General features: G+C 45.6%; 2 protein-coding genes across 2 annotated transcripts in view; both read left to right on the top strand.

The window, feature by feature from the left end:
- Positions 1-201: 201 nt before the first annotated feature.
- higd1a (HIG1 hypoxia inducible domain family, member 1A) lies at positions 202-12,116 on the top strand. Its single transcript, XM_041184896.1, has 4 exons — positions 202-339; positions 8,239-8,346; positions 8,964-9,098; positions 10,684-12,116. Exons 2-4 carry the CDS (start codon positions 8,244-8,246, stop codon positions 10,755-10,757), a joined length of 312 nt encoding a protein of 103 aa, XP_041040830.1. The 5' UTR covers positions 202-339; positions 8,239-8,243; the 3' UTR covers positions 10,758-12,116.
- Positions 12,117-15,659: 3,543 nt separating this feature from the next.
- ccdc13 (coiled-coil domain containing 13) overlaps positions 15,660-19,797 on the top strand; it is a 65,035-nt gene continuing 60,897 nt past the window's right edge. Inside the window, exon 1 of the mRNA XM_041183918.1 lies at positions 15,660-16,198. Coding sequence (XP_041039852.1) covers positions 15,660-16,198 — 539 coding nt within the window. The remainder of the gene's footprint in view (positions 16,199-19,797) is intronic.

Raw genomic sequence — 19,797 nt, 5'->3', positions numbered from 1 at the left:
AACCAGCAAGCATCTCCGCAGATGTAAAAATAATTTTAGAGATGTTGGATAAAATCAAGATTACGAACTGAGTATCGACTTCGGGGCTCTATGAGAAGATTTATAAATATGTTCATCATGTAAATTACGGATTTATATAGGAATATGTTAATAAATGGAGATTGCCCAATGCAAGGTGATTGACGTCATATCTTCCTGCCCCTGACGCGCGGTCGGGTGACGTCATTTCCGATCCCACCCCCCAGGGGTGACATTTGCCGGCGAGTCGAACGCAGGGTGTTAGTTGAAGCCGGATCTCAGGGTGGTTTGTAGTCTCTCTCAGTCGGACGCTTAGATCAGGTGAGGTGGATTCGGCTCGGGCCGGAGATGAGAGATGATACTCTGGGCATCCTATTAGATTCTGAGGGGCCTTGTTAATGTTTGCCCAACATTTTATCCCGCCAACACTTCGGACGCTCAGGGAGTGGGGAAGGAGTTTGAATACTGCGACCAGGGTGAGCAACCCTGGCAGGCAGAACTCAGGGCTGTTTGCCTTTGAGAGGGGAAGGCGTGGGGGGAGGGGGTGGGGGGTAGGGGTGGTGGGATGATGCTAGGGCTGAGAAAGGGGGAAGGAGGTGATGGGATGATGCCAGGGCTGAGAGAAGGGGGTGGGTGGGATGATGCCAGGGCTGAGAGAAGGGGGTGGGTGGGATGATGCCAGGGCTGAGAGAAGGGGGGGGGGCGCCGTGGATGATGCCAGGGCTGAGAGAAGGGGGTGGGTGGGATGATGCCAGGGCTGAGAGAAGGGGGGGGGGGCGCCGTGGATGATGCCAGGGCTGTGAGAAGGGGGTGGGTGGGATGATGCCATGGCTGTGAGAAGGGGGTGGGTGGGATGATGCCATGGCTGTGAGAAGGGGGTGGGTGGGATGATACCATGACCGAGAGAAGAGGGGGGATGGGATGGAGTGATGCCAGGGCCGAGAGAAGAGTGTGGGTGGGATGATGCCAGGGCCGAGAGAAGAGGGGATGGAGTGATGCCAGGGCCTAGAGAAGAGTGTGGGTGGGATGATGCCAGGGCTGAGAGAAGGGGGTGGGTGGGATGATGCCAGGGCTGTGAGAAGGGGGTGGGTGGGATGATGCCAGGGCTGAGAGAAGAGGGGGGATGGGGTGGGGTGATGCCAGGGCCGAGAGAAGAGGGGATGGAGTGATGCCAGGGCCGAGAGAAGAGTGTGGGTGGGGTGATGCCAGGGCCAAGAGAAGAGGGGATGGAGTGATGCCAGGGCCGAGAGAAGAGTGTGGGTGGCATGATGCCAGGGCCGAGAGAAGAGGGGATGGAGTGATGCCAGGGCCGAGAGAAGAGTGTGGGTGGGATGATGCCAGGGCTGAGAGAAGAGGGGGGATGGGGTGGGGTGATGGCAAGGCCGAGAGAAGAGGAGGGATGGGGTGGGATGACGCCAGGGCCGAGAGAAGAGGGGGGATGGGGTGGGATGATGCCATGGCTGAGAGAAGGGGGGGTGGTGGGATGCTGAGAGGGAGGGGGTGGGGGTAGATGATGCCAGGGCTGAGAGAAGAGGGGGGATGGGGTGGGGTGATGGCAAGGCCGAGAGAAGAGGAGGGATGGGGTGGGATGACGCCAGGGCCGAGAGAAGAGGGGGGATGGGGTGGGATGATGCCATGGCTGAGAGAAGGGGGGGTGGTGGGATGCTGAGAGGGAGGGGGTGGGGGTAGATGATGCCAGGGCTGAGAGGGGTGGGGGGTGGATGCCAGGGCTGAGAGGGGTGGGGGGTGGATGCCAGGGCTGAGAGAGGTGGGGGGTGGATGCCGGGGCTGAGAGGTGGGGCGGGGGGGTGGATGCCAGGGGTGAGAGAGGTGGGGGGGTGGATGCCAGGGGTGAGAGAGGTGGGGGTGTGGATGCCAGGGCTGAGAGAGGTGGGGGGGTGGATGCCAGGGCTGAGAGAGGTGGGGGGGTGGATGCCAGGGGTGAGAGAGGCGGAGGGGTGAGAGAGGTGGGGGGGTGGATGCCAGGGGTGAGAGAGGTGGGGGGGTGGATGCCAGGGGTGAGAGAGGTGGGGGGGTGGATGCCAGGGCTGAGAGAGGTGGGGGGGTGGATGCCAGGGCTGAGAGATGTAGGGGGGTGGATGCCAGGGCTGAGAGATGTAGGGGGGTGGATGCCAGGGCTGAGAGATGTAGGGGGGTGGATGCCAGGGCTGAGAGATGTAGGGGGGTGGATGCCAGGGCTGAGAGATGTAAGGGGGTGGATGCCAGGGCTGAGAGATGTAGGGGGGTGGATGCCAGGGCTGAGAGATGTAGGGAGCTGGATGCCAGGGCTGAGAGATGTAGGGAGCTGGATGCCAGGGCTGAGAGAGGTAGGGGGAGCTGGATGCCAGGGCTGAGAGAGGTAGGGGGTGTGGATGCCAGGGCTGAGAGAGGTAAGGGGTGTGGATGCCAGGGCTGAGAGAGGTAGGGGGTGTGGATGCCAGGGCTGAGAGAGGTGGGGGAGCTGGATGCCAGGGCTGAGAGAGATGGGGGGGCTGGATGCCAGGGCTGAGAGAGGTAGGGGGTGTGGATGCCAGGGCTGAGAGAGGTAGGGGGTGTGGATGCCAGGGCTGAGAGAGGTAGGGGGTGTGGATGCCAGGGCTGAGAGAGGTAGGGGGTGTGGATGCCAGGGCTGAGAGAGGTGGGGGTGTGGATGCCAGGGCTGAGAGAGGTGGGGGTGTGGATGCCAGGGCTGAGAGATGTAGGGGGTGTGGAAGCCAGGGCTGAGAGAGGTAGGGGGTGTGGATGCCAGGGCTGAGAGAGGTAGGGGGTGTGGATGCCAGGGCTGAGAGAGGTAGGGGGTGTGGATGCCAGGGCTGAGAGAGGTAGGGGGTGTGGATGCCAGGGCTGAGAGAGGTAGGGGGTGTGGATGCCAGGGCTGAGAGAGGTGGGGGGTGGATGCCAGGGCTGAGAGAGGTGGGGGGTGGATGCCAGGGCTGAGAGAGGTAGGGGGTGTGGATGCCAGGGCTGAGAGAGGTAGGGGGTGTGGATGCCAGGGCTGAGAGAGGTGGGGGGTGGATGCCAGGGCTGAGAGAGGTGGGGGGTGGATGCCAGGGCTGAGAGAGGTGGGGGGTGGATGCCAGGGCTGAGAGAGGTAGGGGGTGTGGATGCCAGGGCTGAGAGATGTAGGGGGGCTGATGCCAGGGCTGAGAGAGGTGGGGGGGAGTGGTGAATGCCAGAGCTGAGAGAGGCGGGGCGGGGGGGAGTGGGGGGGTGAGCTGCCAGGGCTGGGGAGGGGGTTGGTGCCGCCAGGGCTGGGGAGGGGTTGAGGTGCCTGGGCTGCGAGAGGGGTTGGAAGGTACTAGTAAATCGCAGAATGAGGGACAAGCTTTCCTTCTCTGGAAACATGGAGAAAAGGACAAGGCTTCTGGAGCCTGTCAGACAGCCAGGTGTGGGGAGGAAAGCTGGCCTCAAGGGGAATGCTGTTTATTTCAAGCCGAGAGACAGCCAGAATCAACAAGCTTCCTAGGAAAGATTAAGAGCCCACTAATAGGGATATTGTGGTGTATTCTCTTCAAGAAAAATTGAGTAGATGTGAAATTTGATTATCTGTACCTCTATATAGTCACCTATTGTTAATAAAGTAGTTTAATTATTCCAATCTCTCAAGTGTCAGTTCAACTGCGAAAAGCTTGGAAAAGCGTATGTGCTGTATTATGCTATTGTATAATTAGCTACTGGTGAGTGCATAAGGCACTCAAATTGTTTACAGGAGTGATTAGCGCTGTTGTACTTGGGAGAATACTTAAAACAGATCTGAAATGTGTAACAATTCTATGTTTTATTTTTAAAATAAGTTGAGAATTCTTTATTTAGCGTGCATCTCGATGTCTAAATATGTGGCCTTTATATTGGGCAGAGTAGTTTTTATTTTTGCAATGTTGGTTTTAGCGTTAGATATTCAAATCTGTCAATAGTAATGTTTGCTTCCCTTCTCATATATTTAATGGATTTCGATAAAACTGAGTTGGTTACCTGTTCACAAGGTAGGATTATTTTAAGGTGAATGTGTCTAAGATGTAGTAGATTAGTTCACCCTTACCCTCTTCCTCGGTGTTTATCTAAATGATCTGTTTAAAAGCTGGCACTGTATGACACTAACATTAAAACAAACAGTATTTTTCTCTTGTAAATGATAAGTGAGAATGAGAGGCTCCCTCTGGCAAAGCATTCATTGTAGCAGCAATTTGTACATAGTTTCTTATTTTCATTTGAAGTATGTTAATATTTCTGATTGTTTTCATTATGCTGATTGTAAAAATTGGGACAACCTGTCCGTTTTTTTTTTAAAGTTCAGTTCGTTATAATGTATGTGAGAGACACTCTGAGCCAAACTCCCACTAATGTTTCACAAGCTAACACCATCTGCCATTTTGCACTCTACATGATTGTACTCAATGAGTCAATTTTTGGCCTGAAAGCTTTTTATTTTCCCTTGGACTGATCAATCGTATCATCCAGAAAGCACATTAAAGCAGTTAAGGCTGAAAAGCCTCTTTCTGTGCTGTAAAAGTCTATGACTCTACATCACCATATTTGTAGAAGCACATTAGAACAGGAGGAGGCCATTTAGCACTCCAAGCCTCTTCTGCCATTTACTTGGATCGTGGCTGACCTGTACCTCGACTCCATTGCCCTCACTATGTTCCTATATTACTTGATGCCCTTACCTAATAATCGAGCAATCTCAGTCTTTAGTTTCAATGGGCCTTTTAGTTGGCGTTTCTAATTTCCACTCTCTTTTATGTGAAAAAATTGACCCCTGATTTCATGCCGCTTAGCTCTACTTCTAAGGTTATACCTTTTGTTCTGGATTGCCCCATCATTGGAAATGGTTTCTTTGTATCTACCCTGTCAGACCCCTTTATCATTTTAACAAATAACCTTTGTGCAATTTGTCCTCATAGCTTAATCCTTTAAGCCCTGGTATTATTCTGGTGATTATGTTTCTACTCCTCCAAGCTTACTATTTCTTTCTTGAGGTTCATTGTCCAAAAATGAACACACTACTCCAGTTGGGGGTCTGATCAAGGTTCTGTTCAACTGAATGTATCTTTCTCACTTCCATGTTCTAGCTCACTTGAGATAAAGAGCAACATTCCAACAAATGAAGAGACTTGCATTTATATAGTGCCTTTCATGAAAGTAGGATATCCCATGGCGCTTTACAACCAACTTTTGGAATGTGGTCACTTGTGATGTAGGAAATGTGGTTGCCAATTTGCAGACAGCAAGCTTCCACAAGTAACGTGTTTTAGCAATGTTGATTGAGAGATAAATATTGACTAGATCACAGGAGAAAACCCCCCTGCTCTTCTTCAAAATAGTGCCTTGGGATTTTTTTATGTCCATCTGAGATCAGATGGGATCTCAGTTTAACATCTCATCCGAAAGACAGTGTACACTCCCTCAATATTGCACTGGGATATCGTAATTGATTTTTGTGCTCATGTCTCTGGAGTGGAACTTGAATGCACATCCTTCTGGCTCAAAGGCGAGTGTGCTACCAAATGTGACACAGTTGGTTGCATTTTGTACTTGTGCACTAACATTTGGTGATTTCCCTGTACATGACACTGCTTCTCCAGAGCTCATAGTCTCTCACTGATAAGAAAATACTTCAGTTCGTCTTTCTTCAATTGAAAGTGCTTAACCAAAACATTGAACTTCATCTGCCATATTTCTGACTACTTGTTTAGTCTTTGTCCCTTTGGAAATTGTTCCTCCTCCCACAAAGTTTACTGTGTCTCCCTACTTAGTATCATGTGCAAACTTGCATCTACAGCTCACAATGACTTGGATGAAGGAATAGAGTATGTGTGCATGTGTGTGTAATTATAGTGAAAAACAGATCCTAGTACAGAATCCTGGGGAGCCGACTTGTCACATTCTGCCACAAGCTACTAATCGCTCCTGTCTCCAACCTCCTAACCATTTACTAGCCCGTACCTCTAGGATTTTTGCTAATAATCTTGTGCAGAACCTTATCAAATTTGTTTCCCCATGTCGGCAACATTGACAGAGACTTCTCTATCCACCATGCAAAAAATTCTCCTAAATTAGTGAGATATGACCTACGTGTAACAAACCCTTGTTCACTCTTTGATCAGCTGCTGTCTGTCCAATTGCTTAGTCACTCTGTCTGATAGATTCCAGTAACTTCCCCACAATTGTTATTAAACTGACAGCGCTGCAGCTATTGAGTTTCTCTTTCCTTCTCGGGTAATGGAGTGCTTTTGTAATTTTTCAATCCAATGGCGCAATTTTTTAATATTCTTTCACGGGCCGTGGGCGTCACTGGCTGGGCCAGCATTTATTGCCCTTTCCTGGCCTAGCTAGTGACGCCCACACCCCGTGAAAGAATGTTCAAAAAATTGTGCCATTGGATGAAAAATTGGAAAATCACAATTTCACAATGGCAATCCTTTAGACCCTTGTGGATTTAGTGTAAGGGGCGCATGAATATAAGCCTGAGGTCACTGCCTCAAGGGACCACTGAAAACAGCATTCCATTTTTCTTTTTATTCTTCCATGGGATGTGGGCGTGGCTGGCTAGGCCAGCACTTATTGCCCATCCCAAATTGCTCTTGTTCAGAGGGCATTTTATGAGTCAACCACATTGCTGTGTGTCTGGAGTCACATGTAGGCCAGACCAGGTAAGGATGGCAGATTTTCCATCCCTAAAGGACTTTTGGGATTCCTAAAGAGTGTACTATTTTCTAAAGAGGTCAAGCCTCCACAAGACAGAACTTATTTCGTTTGTCCACGGGATGTTGGCATCTTTGGCAAGGCCAGAATATATTGCCCATCACCTATTTGCCCTTGAGAAAGCGGTGATGAGCCTCCACCTTGAACCGCTGCAGTCTGTGTGAAGGTACACCCACAGTGCTGTTAGGGAGGAAATTTCAGGGGGGAAAAAGCTCCCAACTACTTGAAGCAATTTCACCCCCATCCCTGATCGCGCAGTATTTGGGTGAGGTGCTGACTTGCTTCATCCAAACATGACAGAGTTGATCTCCAGGAGGCACTTTAGTCAGGTTGTGGGTTCAAGTGGACTGCAGCTGTTCAAGAAGGCAGTTCACCAACCTTCTCAAGGGCAATTAGGGATGGGCAATCAATGCTGGCCCAGCTGGTGATGCCCACAACCCATATATGGATTTTTTTTAAAAAAACAGTCCCCCTCCAGAAACTTCTCTAGGCTCAGACTTCAGTTTGAGAATGCTGCACTGTTGGAGGTGCCGAATGAGACGCTAAACCGAGGCCCCATCTCCTTTCCCAGGTGGACATAAATGATCCAATAGCCAGTATTTATTCCTCAGCCAACATTAAAGCAGATAATCTGATCATTAGCACAAGCTGTTTGTGGGAGCTTGCTATGCACAAATTGATTGTTGCGTTTCCTACGTTGCAACAGTGACTTCATCGGCTGTAAAGCACTTTGGGATGTCTTAATAACATTGTACCTTCAAGAAAAGCACTATTTAAATGCAAGTTCCTTTTGAAATGACTGTAAGTCTCCATTCAGCTTGTCATTATACTGATTTTTAGATCCCCATTTCATTGTATTAGGATGATCAGGTTTATTTCACACATCTAGCAGAGTAAGAATCTAATTTATTCTGGGAAAACTCATTATTTCCACTTGAGTTGAGTCAACCTCTTGTTTTTTGCCAAATTTAACTAGTAACACTGTACTTTCCAATTTGCTTTGTCCACTGAAACAGCTAGAAATTTTGTCATGTCATTGTGACTTGACAATGAGTAATTCATGGATTGTGTTCCTAGTTTCATGTAAATAATGAGGCTTTCCTGTAAACCAAGCTCAGGGCTTGAGGCAATATCCAGCTAATAGCAAGGGCAGTCAGAAAATCATGTAGTTTATGGGAAAAGTTTGCAAGTACTTTTAGCTTGAATTAGCTATCTGTGTCAGTCTTTTACAGATGTTGAATCAAATTGAAACTAGATTTATCAATTTACATCAGGAAATTAATGTACTTCATTGAAAGCAGGAAGGGAGGAGGAGATTCTATCAGAGCTTTGGGTGTAAGGTTCAGTTTACATGGTGGGAAGGTTGTAAATATAATGCCTCTCCTTTTCTCTGACCTTTTTTATTTGCTAACTTAAGGGTGAACTTTGTGTGTTGTAGCTATTAATTTGCTGTTGGTAGCATCTCCCACAAAACTGACTTTTATTTAGTTCAACTAACTTTAATCATTTTTGCAGCCATTATGACTTCAAGTAACGTGAGCCTGGTTCCAGTGCTTGCCCCAGAAGATGATCACACCTCAAAGCTTATTCGAAAATCCAAGGAGTCCCCATTTGTCCCTATTGGTAAGTTGCTTTCCATAACTCCTTTATCATAACCATTTTATCAATTGCTGTATACCAATCCTTGTGTAGTAAGTGACTGGCTAAAACAGAGCTGAGAATTCTTTTCTCTGATGGTCGTGATTCTATGGAACTCTCTCCCTACAAAGAGTGGTAGAGGCGGGGTCATTGACTATTTTTAAGGCAGAGGTAGATGGATTCTTGACTAACGTGGGAATCAAAGGGTATTGAGAATAGGCAGGATAATGGCATTGTGACCTTAGTTGGATCAGCCATGATCCTATTCAATGGTGGAGCAGGCTCAAGGGGCCAAGTAGCCTACTCCTGCTCCTAATTTATATATATGTAAATACTATGAATAAATCTAAGTAGTGGGGTGCTATGCAAATATTTTCCTTCAGCAATTAAAATTCTGTAGCCAGTTAGACATCAAAGTCTTGAAAAGAAAGTGTTTTACTGAATAGAAACTTCGTCAAATTCAGCCTGGGCTGACACTTTACAGACTAAGCTGTAAAAAGTGCAAAGCATTACAGAGGCTTGAGGAGCTCCGTGATTGTTTTTAAAGTGTGGATTTGTCCATTTTCTTAAGTTTCCAGTAAAACATTTTTTGTGTGTTCCAGGGATTGCAGGGTTTGCATCTGTGGTGGCCTATGGACTCTACAAACTGAAGTCTAGAGGGAACAAAAAAATGTCTGTGCATCTTATCCACATGCGTGTGGCAGCCCAAGGATGTGTGGTGGGAGCCATGACTATAGGTAATCTATAACCTCCAATATTTGTAAGATCCACAGTAATGAGCAATGTCATGAGTTCATGCTGTTTGGACATGTCATGATTCTTATTTTTCTACATGAATATCTAACACCAACTATGCAAAAATGCAACCCTCCCTCATCTCTTCCAATTTCTGATTGTCCTGAAGGTGTAGGCTAATGATTGGGGTTTGATTCTACAGGCTCTGACAATTCTTCTGTGTCTCAGCATAGACTATGTTAGATTATTAGTGAGGAAAAGAGAACCTGATGACCCATAAAAGCCAGGATTCATGCATGTTCCACACTAGCCCACCTCATGTCCATGTCTATCACCACTCCATCTTGCTAACTCAGTGGAGAATTAGGAATACCTTTGCTTTTAAACACAGTTAAGGATCTATATTGTCAATTTTGTTCCAGCATATTTCTACATTTTATAATTCTGCAACTTTGTATTAAGGCTTAAGTTGGGGAATGTAATTGTAGTTCAATGTTTGGTGTTACATTTTTTGAGTTCCGAATTTTTAAAGTTAATTCCTATATATAATTAGAGCACGGAAACAGGCCACTCAGCCCGATCGTTGGTGTTGATGTTTGACCTCCACAACAGCAGTAGTCCTAATCCCTTGTGCATTGTGGATGAAGGCGTTGTCTTATGAGAGGTTGGGCCTGTATCCATTGGAATTTAGCAGAATGAGAGGTGATCTTATTGAAGCATATAAGATCCTGAGGGAACTTGATAGAGTGGATGCTGAAAGGATGTTTCCCCATATGGGAGAGACTAGAACTAGATGCAGTTTAAAAATGAGTCTCCCATTTAAGACAGATGAATGTTTTTTTCAAATCTGAGGGTCACTAGTCCGTGGAATTCTGCTCCCCAGGGAGCAGTGACAGCAGCATCGTTGAATATTTTTAAGGCCAAGCTAGATTCCTGACTGACAAGTGAGTCAAAGGGTTTTATGGGTAAATGGGAAAGATGAGGCCACAATCTGATTGGCTATGACCTTATCAAATGGTGGAGCAGGCTCAAGGGACTGAATGGCCTACCCTTGCTCCTAATTCATATTTTTGTATATTCCTTTTAGTCTCTCCAGCGCTGTCCCTTTTCCATCAAGTAGGTGTTGTGGAGCATCAAAGTAAAGACACTCAACACCGCCATGAGTAAATCAGGCAAATTTTATTACCGTATGCATATAGGGGAGACCGTCTTTTTGCTATGCCAGAAGGGTGACTCAACTTACATTCGTTCAGAGGATATAGTTATTGTCACATCTGTTCAGCCAACTGCCTGTTTCAACATATCAGTTCCAGAGACTATCTAGCTGTGGCTACTCATTTATTTCTCTTCTATGTTTCTCTCCCTTCACCCTGTCATGTCTCATACTTCTCAAAAATAAATTGCAATTATCAACTATTTATAGTATTAATAGTCCCCAGCATTTATAATACAAAATCCCACAGTTCTTCATATTGTCAAGGATCCCATGATTTCCCACTTCCTAATTTAACCTTAAATATTAACATGGTCTCTGCTTCAATTGCTAATCTTGGTAGTGTATTCCTAACATGCCTTTTACTTTTACAGGAGTTCTCTATTCGATGTACAAAGAATACATCATGAAGCCCAGGGAACAGAAAAACTCTGTGCTTCATAAATGAATCTGGACCGGTACTCTACTTCTAGGAATTTAAGATTTTAGGCTTTCAAGTGCACCCCTGTTGAGGTGATTGGGATTTTTCCTTTCACCTTATAAAAGTACTCTTTAGATATTTAAAACTTGGTTTAGTCTTGATGTAATGTGTGTTCAGATAGTATATTAATCTTTACTCCCTATGAATGGTGGTAATATTGCCTCAAAGGACTTGATTATTGCTGCTGGGTGCAGAATATCACATTTTTAAAATCCAATTTACCCTTATTTACAAACAAAACTGTGGTGTGTCCTTTTATAGTGTATATTACAAGCCTGTGATCAAGATAATTGATTAGTTCCAGATTGGGAGATGTAGCTGAACACTAGAGCCCTTCAAGCCTGTTTGTCAACTTGACTGATTTGGAGGGTGTTAGCTGCGTAGATTAGATTTATTAATATCATCCAACTGACTGGTCGTAATGAGCTGCAATACTTAAGATCACATTATATTTCCCTTTTTGCTGCATTTCCTGCCTTTAAAATACTTAAGCTCCCTGCCACAATTCAGATGGTCTTGCGACAACACTTGTTACCGAGTGCAAATCGCACAAGGTGTCCATGCTTGGGCAAAGTTGTCATTTCCAACTAGTTTACATGAAAATTTTTAAAAGGACATGATTTGTTTCACATACTTCTGCTCTGACTTCCAGTTGGTTGAGAAGCAATTATTTTTCCACTGTATTAATTTTTATTCACTCATTGGAGAATTTTACTCTCCAGTATGTTCGGGATTCTGCAGCTTTGATTCTAACGTCAATTTCACTTTAAATTACACAAACTGGGGTTGTGTTTTGAATTGGAAATGATGCGCATAAAATGATGGAAAGGCTAGACTTTTATTTCTGCTCTGAAGCAGGGCTTTGATGGGTTTAAGATTGTAACTTAGCTCCTAACTATTCACCTTTTAGTGGTGATACATTTTAAGTGCAACTAGATTAAATTGGAGTTATGAATACTTGGAAAATGTTAGCCTGCGTGAAATTGATGTGTATTACTGACTACTTTTAAATATAGGATGGTCTTTTTTTTTTCAGTAAAACATGTTTAACATGGTCATTCTCACCATGAGATGCATTATAGGTCAACACATTATTGTAGTTGCAATCTATACACCTTAACAGGATCTGATGGGACCCAACTGCATCTTTTAACATTGGCATTTAGAGACTAAACCCTTTTATGGTTGCAATAGACACCTCTTGTAAAAAGTGCCTGAATTGAGACTGTATATTGCTTAAACAGATGTATTTATAAATTATATTTGAATCACCTCATTTCGCTGGAGATGTTATTGTACCATGAAATAAAAGTAGCTTTCACTGTTCTTCTTTGTCTTTATTAAAAAACAAAATCAATGCGATGGGATTTGAAGAGGCTCGGTTCGAAGTAATCAGCATCAAAATCCAGTTCTGGTCTCACTTGTGTATATAAATCAAACTTGCACTCCATTCATAGAGAATAAATGAGTTTAAATACTGCTTTTCGTATTCTCCTGATATCTCAACATACTTTCTGAAGTGTAGTTGATAACTTTAGCAAAAATCTATTGTCAAACGTTGCGACCAATTTAAAATTAATTTCCATAAACAGAAATTGAGATAAATAATTTAATCTGTTGCCAGTTTTGTAGCTTAATAGAAGAATATTGTTCAGAACACTAGACAAACCTTTTGCTCTTCAAATTGTACCACAAAACTTTTATATTCAGTTGAATAGGTAAATAGAGCCTTGGTGTAATGGCAAAAGCTGGACTCCTCTATCAGTGCATCTCTGCCTCAGTACAATAGCTTGTATTTATATAATACCTTTTAACATAGTAAAATGTCCCAAAAAGATTTGCAGTGTTATCAAATAAAAGCTTGACAGAGCCACATATGAAAATCTTGACACTGATGACCAAGAGGTAGGTTTTAAGGAATGCCTTAAAGGAGGAAAGAGAGGCACAAAGGTTTAGCAAGGGAATTCCAAGCTTAGGGCCTCGGTAGCTAAGAGTAAGGCCGCTCATGGTGAAGTAATTAATGTCAGGGACAAATAGGGTCACCAACTCTGATTAAAAATATTCCTAGAGGTTTCATCATGACTTGCCCCTACACTGCAGCCATTAGTTGGCCAACACATCCATCCTAGTAACCCAATTTGATAATGCTTGGCTATCAGCTAAACAGTTTTTTTTCCCCCTCTTTCAATATTTTTCTAACTGTTAAAGAGAAATGTTCAACAAAAATTACAAAGAAGGCCCAATTTTTTTTAATGTCCTGATGATTTTTCTCGAGGATTCCTAGAGATTCCAGGCCAGTCTTGGAGAGTTGACAACCCTGGGGACAATTGAGAAGCTAGAATTGAAGGATGGCAGTGTCCTCTGGGCTGGAGGCAAGTACAGAGATAGAGATTATGGAAGAATTTGAAAACAAGGATAGTTCAGCACTGACTTTTTAGCCCAGGTTATGTGCCCTAGCCTTAGAGTGAAGCTTGTACTCTCAACAGGCATGAGTGCTGCCACTGAACCAACTGATACTTATTAAGCAGCACTGCATTACCGATGCATTATCTTGCGCTGCTCACTGTCCAGTGAGAAGTTGAATTGCTGGATTAATTGGATGTTAAATTCCTTGGTTTGTATAATCAAAGGCATTGGGTTTAAAATTATCCTAAGTGATGCAGCAGGTTTCACCTTACTACATTGTATCAAGGGAATGAAAATGTTTCATACAATCATACTAAACAACTTCCCTGTGGTTCCATTTCAATAGGGATAGAATTACAAAGCAGAAGTTATGTTTAACTTTAAATAGGACCTTGGTTAGACCACACCTGGAGTAATATGAACATTTCTGGTCTCCATATTATAGGAAGGGCATGGAGGCACTGAAGAAGGCCCAAAACAATTTTACCATAATGTTAAATGAACTAAGGCTATACATATCAGAAAAGGCTGAAGAGGTTGGGGCTCTTTTCTCTGGAGAAAAGACTCCAGGATGGCCTGATAAAAGCCTTTAAAATTCTGAAAAGGTTTGGTAAGGTAGTCATAGAGATGTTTTCACCCAAGTGAAATTGAAGCTCCTGTGAATACAGTCTTAAAGCATAGATGAGCAAACAATAGTAATAGGGCTTAGAGAAATCACCAAATATTAAAAACAACCAAAACAAAAACAGAATTACCTGGAAAAACTCAACAACCACCCAGCTTTCTTTGTAAAAAGTACATTGATGCCATCCATCTTTACATACATTAGTTGTAGGAAAAAATGCCTTTTGACAACAAAACAGTCCACATTTTAGTAATAAAAGATTTAAAAAGACTTTTTGTGAAGTTTAGCTTGTGTTTATATATTCATTTAACCAGTAGAGGGCATATGGCTCCCACTGCAAATTTTTAGAAAGAGAAGCAGCATTCAATGCACTGAGAAAGGAGGTGAAATAGGGCCTGTACTGAGAGAGGAGGAGAGTGCAAAATTTGTAATGGAAGAGTTGGATGGAGCACTGTCTGTATTGGGAAAGATGGATGGGACACGTGATCTGAAGTGAATCAGGCACAGTGGCTACTGAGAGGTGCATGAGGCCTTAGATCTGTGCTGGGAGAGGTGGATGTGGTACAGGGTATGTGTTGGGAGAGATGGATGGCACAGGATCTGTGCTGGGAACTGCATGAAGCCTTAGGCCTGCACTGGAAAAGATAGATAGGGCTCTGATTTTGCACTGGGAGGGAGAGATAGATGAAGTACAAGGTACGCATCAGGAGCGATGGATGGCACAGGATCTGTGCTGGAAGAAGTTGATGAGGCACAGGGATTGAACTGAGAGGTAGACCGGCATCAATTATGTACTGGGGGAGGTGAATGGGAACAGGATCTGTACTGGGAGTGATAGATGGGGCACGTTACAAGTTTTGTACAGGGAGAGGTGGATTGGGGCAGAAGGTCATAGCTGGGAGAGATGAATGGGGCACAGGGTCTGTGCTAGATGGTAGAAATCCTTGGGGGGGGGGAGGAACAATTGCCACCTTTTCATATCAATATAATCTCTGAATTTGGAAAATGTTCAGTGTTGGCTTTTCTGCTGCTGGGTTTCGGAGCTTGAGTGAGGCTAAATGTTTTTATAGACTTATAGACTTCTACACACAGAAGGAGGCCATTCAGCCCATCGTGTCTGCACCAGTCAACAGAGATCTGACTATACTAACCCCATTTCCCAGCGCTTGGCCCATAGCTCTAGAGGCTATGGCAACGCAAGTGAATATCCAAATACTTTTTTAAATGTTGCGAGTTTCTGACTCAACCACCCTTTCAGGCAGTGAGTTCCAGACGCCCACCACCCTTCTGCGTGAAAAAATTTCTCCTCAACTCCCCTCTTACCTTAAATCTATGCCCCTTGGTTATTGAGGCCGCAACTAATGGAAAAATTGCCTTTGTTTCCACCCTATCTATGCCACTCAAAATTTTATAAGCCTCCATCAGGTCCCCTCTCAAACTTCGCTGCTCCAAGGCAAAACAACCCCAGCCAATCCAACCTTTCCTCAAAGCTCAGACACCTCCAGCCCAGGCAGCTTCTTGCTAAATCTCCTCTGCACCCTCCCTTGTGCAATCACATCCTTCCTATCAGTTAAGTTAAATTTAATTTTAAAATGAAGTTGCTACTAAATTGTGGAGATAAATCAATAGCAAAGGTGAAAAGGAGTGGGACTTCAAGGCATGAATCAGCTGCAGCAGGCCAGGGGTACGTATGAATGGGGGAGAGGGGGGCGGAGCCGATGGGGGAGAGGGGGGCGGAGCCGATGGGGGAGAAGGGGGCGGAGACGATGGGGGAGAGGGGGGCGGAGACGATGGGGGAGAAGGGGGCGGAGCCGATGGGGGGTAGGGGGGCGGAGACGATGGGGGAGAAGGGGGCGGAGACGATGGGGGAGAGGGGGGCGGAGCCGATGGGGGAGAAGGGGGCGGAGACGATGGGGGAGAAGGGGGCGGAGCCGATGGGGGAGAGGGGGGCGGAGCCGATGGCCCCAGCCTCCCATGGTTACTGTTGCTGTGCGACGGCAGCGGCTGGAGATAGCGGCCGCAATCGGAGGGCCTGGAGGAACCGAACCGAACCGAGTGGGAAGGAGGGAATCAGTAAACGGGATTTAACACCTCAGAGCGGCCCCGGGAGAGGGGAGGAGAGTGGCGGGTTTAAGCGGCTCTTTTGCCGGGTTCGTTCGATGGAGGAGGCGGACGAGCTGGTGACCCAGGGCCTGAGGCAGCAGTTCCAGGCCCTGCAGGAGCAGCAGCAGCAGAGGAGGAGGGAGAGGATGCTGCTAGCCCGCTGCAGGAAGGAGCAGGACGCACGCCCCCAGAGCACCCCCAGACAGCAGGAGGAAGACCTAAAGCTGCAGCTGGTGGCTGGGCAGGCCGACAGCAGCACCGACATCAGCAAAAGGTAAATGCACACAAACGCAGTGGGGGCTGCTGTAAACTTGCTCCCTTTCAGTCTGAGTCTCTGAATCATAATGTTCTGGGTTCAAGTTGCCTCCCCCCCCAGGACTAAGCACAAAAATCTTGGCTGATGGTCCAGTGTAGTACTGAGGGTGTGCTGAACTGTCGGAGGCACTGTCTTTCAGGTGAGATGTTAAACCCAGGCTATGAAACACGGTGTTTACTAAATCTCGCTTTCACAGCCATATTTCCTTATCTCCACCTATCACTGGCCCCCTCTATCCAGCTCTACTTGTCCCACCGCCCCCCCCCCCCCCCTTAAACCAGCTTATATTTCACCTCTTTTCTATTTTTCCTTAGTTCCGTTGAAGAATCATATGGATTCGAAATGTTAACTGCGTTCCTCTCCGCAGATGCTGTCAGACCTGCTGAGTTTTTCCAGGTATTTTTGTTTTTGTTTTGGATTTCCAGCATCCGCGGTTTTTTGTCTTTGAAACACTGGTCTGGCCTCAACTATAGTATTGTGTCCAATTCTGGGCGCCACACTTTAGGAAGGATGTGAAGGCACTAGAGAGGACGCAGGAAAGGACTCATGAAAATGGTTCCAGGGTTTAAGGATTAGGAAGTTATGTAGATAGATTGGAGAAGTTGGATGTTGCCTGGGCTGGAGCGTTTCAGCTATGAAGCGAGACTGGACAGGGTAGGGTTGTTTTCCTTAGAGCAAGGAAGGCTGAGGGGGGACCTGATAGAGGTATACAAAATTATGAGGGGTGTAAATAGGAAGAAACTTTTCCCCTTGGCAGAGGTATCAATAACCAGGGGGCATAGATTTAAGGTAAGGGGCAGGAGGTTTAGAGGAGATTTGTGGAAAGATTTTTTCATCCAGAGGTTGGAATCTGGAACACACTGCCTGAAGGGGTGGTAGAGGCAAGAATCCTCATTACATTTAAGTATTTAGATGAGCACTTGAAACACCATAGTGTACAGGGCTACGGGCCAAGTGCTGGAAAATGGGATTAGAATAGATAGGTGCTTGATGGCTGGCATGGACACAATGGGCCAAAGAGCCTGTTTCTGTGCTGTATAATTCTATGACTATGTTGGGACTCTTTTCCTTGGAAAAGAAAAGGTTGAGAGGAGATGCTCAAAATCTTGAGGGGTCTGGACAGAGTAGATCGGGAGAAACTGTTCCCACTGGTGGAAGGATTGAGAACAAAAGGGCACCAATTTAAGGTAATTGACAAAAAGAATCAACGGCAACAAGAAGAAAAGCATTTTCATGCAGCAAATTGCTAGGATCTGGAATGCACTGCCTGAGAGTGTGGTGAAGCAGGATCAGTTGAGGCTTTCAAAAAGGAATTGGATCATTATCTGAAAATAAAAAAAATTGCAGGGCTGGGGGGGAAAGGCAAGGCGAAGGTAGAATTAGGTGAATTGCTCCTTCAGAAGACCAGCACAGATATGTTGGGCTGAATGGCCTCCCCCTGTGCTGTAACCATTCTATGACCTGTAAGTTTGCTCGGGTGGATGTCAAAGATCCTACGCCATCATTTCGAAGACGAGCAGGGGAGTTCTGTTTCCTGGGCAATATTTATCCTTTGATCACTAAAACAGATTATTTGGCTGCTATCACAGAATCTTTACAGTACAGAAGGAGGCTATTCAGCCCATTTAATCTGCACTGGCTCTCTGACAGAGCATTCTACCTTGTCCCACTCCCTGTTTTTTTCTCCTTAACTTAAAACATATTTATTCAGGACTGTGCTTGATTATGTGCAACCCATACCCTGCTTCGGAGAGGCAAAGAACAGTGCAAACCCTGCAAGAAAACTGTCTACAGCAAAGAGATATGAAATGAATTCAACCTATGGGGCGAATCCGAAATCAGACCTCAATCCTCTCCAAAAATACTGGACATTTGCAGTCCTTGTCCTTTCAGCAACTCATAAAGGGGAAGTTAAAATGACTAGGATAAATTTCTCAGTTAAAAATGGTCACCGCACAATCAAAGATATAGCAAGAGGTGAGAGAAAAGTATCCTTTAGCCCATTGAAACTTATTCAAGTAGCTACCTAATGGAGTTAAGCGTCTCTTTCTTACTAAAATCACACCACACCACCACCAACAACACAGCAATTCACAATCTATTTCTGAGAAACTTAACAACAACCTTTGTTCCTGTGAAAGTCACCAAGTCAACTGACACCCTTGATACACACCACAGTTTCTGCATACATAACAGAAAGGTGGAGTTGACGAGTAGCTTTAGTCCTTAGTGCTGGTTTTCAGCACTGTAAGAAACAAAATGTAATTGCATCATTTGAATCAAAGCTGCATGTGCACTAGCCATTTGAGTAGCAGTGATCCCAGGTTTTATTTCCCTGAGCAGTGAACGGGCATTGCTGTTTATGGGAGCTTGTTGTGCGCAAACTGGCTGCCTTATTTCCTACTAAGTCTGTTAAGTCATTGATTTCTCCTACCATTCCACCTGTTAGCCTTCACATATTGTTTCAGATAGAGAGACAGAGAGGTGGAGGGGGTTGGTGTGGTTGTAGCGACAAACAAGCAGTGATAGAAGCAGAATATCAAAAGATGTCAACAACAATAGTACAATAGAACACATAGGTGTTAAAGATAAAGTTGGTGATATTATCTAAACGAATGTGCTAATTAAGAATGGATGGTAGGGCACTCAAGGTATAGCTCTAGTGGGTTTTTTTTTTTTTTATTTTATATAATGGAAATAGGTGGGAAAAGGAAAATCTTTATAATTTATTGGGAAAAAAAAAGAGAAGGGGGAAACAGAAAGGGGGTGGGGATGGGGGAGGGGACTCACGACCTAAAGTTGTTGAATTCAATATTCAGTCCGGAAGGCTGTAAAGTCCCTAGTCGGAAGATGAGGTGTTGTTCCTCCAGTTTGCGTTGGGCTTCACTGGAACAATGCAGCAAGCCAAGGACAGACATGTGGGCAAGAGAGCAGGGTGGAGTGTTAAAATGGCAAGCGACAGGGAGGTTTGGGTCATTCTTGCGGACAGACCGCAGGTGTTCTGCAAAGCGGTCGCCCAGTTTACGTTTGGTCTCTCCAATGTAGAGGAGACCACATTGGGAGCAACGAATGCAGTAGACTAAGTTGGGGGAAATGCAAGTGAAATGCTGCTTCACTTGAAAGGAGTGTTTGGGTCCTTGGACGGTGAGGAGAGAGGAAGTGAAGGGGCAGGTGTTGCATCTTTTGCGTGGGCAAGGGGTTGTGCCATAGGAGGGGGTTGAGGAGTAGGGGGTGATGGAGGAGTGGACCAGGGTGTCCCGGAGGGAGCGATCCCTACGGAATGCCGATAAGGGGGGTGAAGGGAAGATGTGTTTGGTAGTGGCATCATGCTGGAGTTGGCGGAAATGGCGGAGGATGATCCTTTGAATGCGGAGGCTGGTGGGGTGATAAGTGAGGACAAGGGGGACCCTATCATGTTTCTGGGAGGGAGGAGAAGGAGTGAGGGCGGATGCGCGGGAGATGGGCCGGACACGGTTGAGGGCCCTGTCAACGACCGTGGGTGGAAAACCTCGGCTAAGGAAGAAGGAGGACATGTCAGAGGAACTGTTTTTGAATGT

This window comes from Carcharodon carcharias, chromosome 3, assembly GCF_017639515.1.
Source record: "Carcharodon carcharias isolate sCarCar2 chromosome 3, sCarCar2.pri, whole genome shotgun sequence".
In the NCBI taxonomy this organism is placed as follows: domain Eukaryota; kingdom Metazoa; phylum Chordata; class Chondrichthyes; order Lamniformes; family Lamnidae; genus Carcharodon; species Carcharodon carcharias.
The sequence above is the reverse complement of the archived record's forward strand: the minus strand, read 5'-3'. Positions and strand labels throughout refer to the sequence as shown.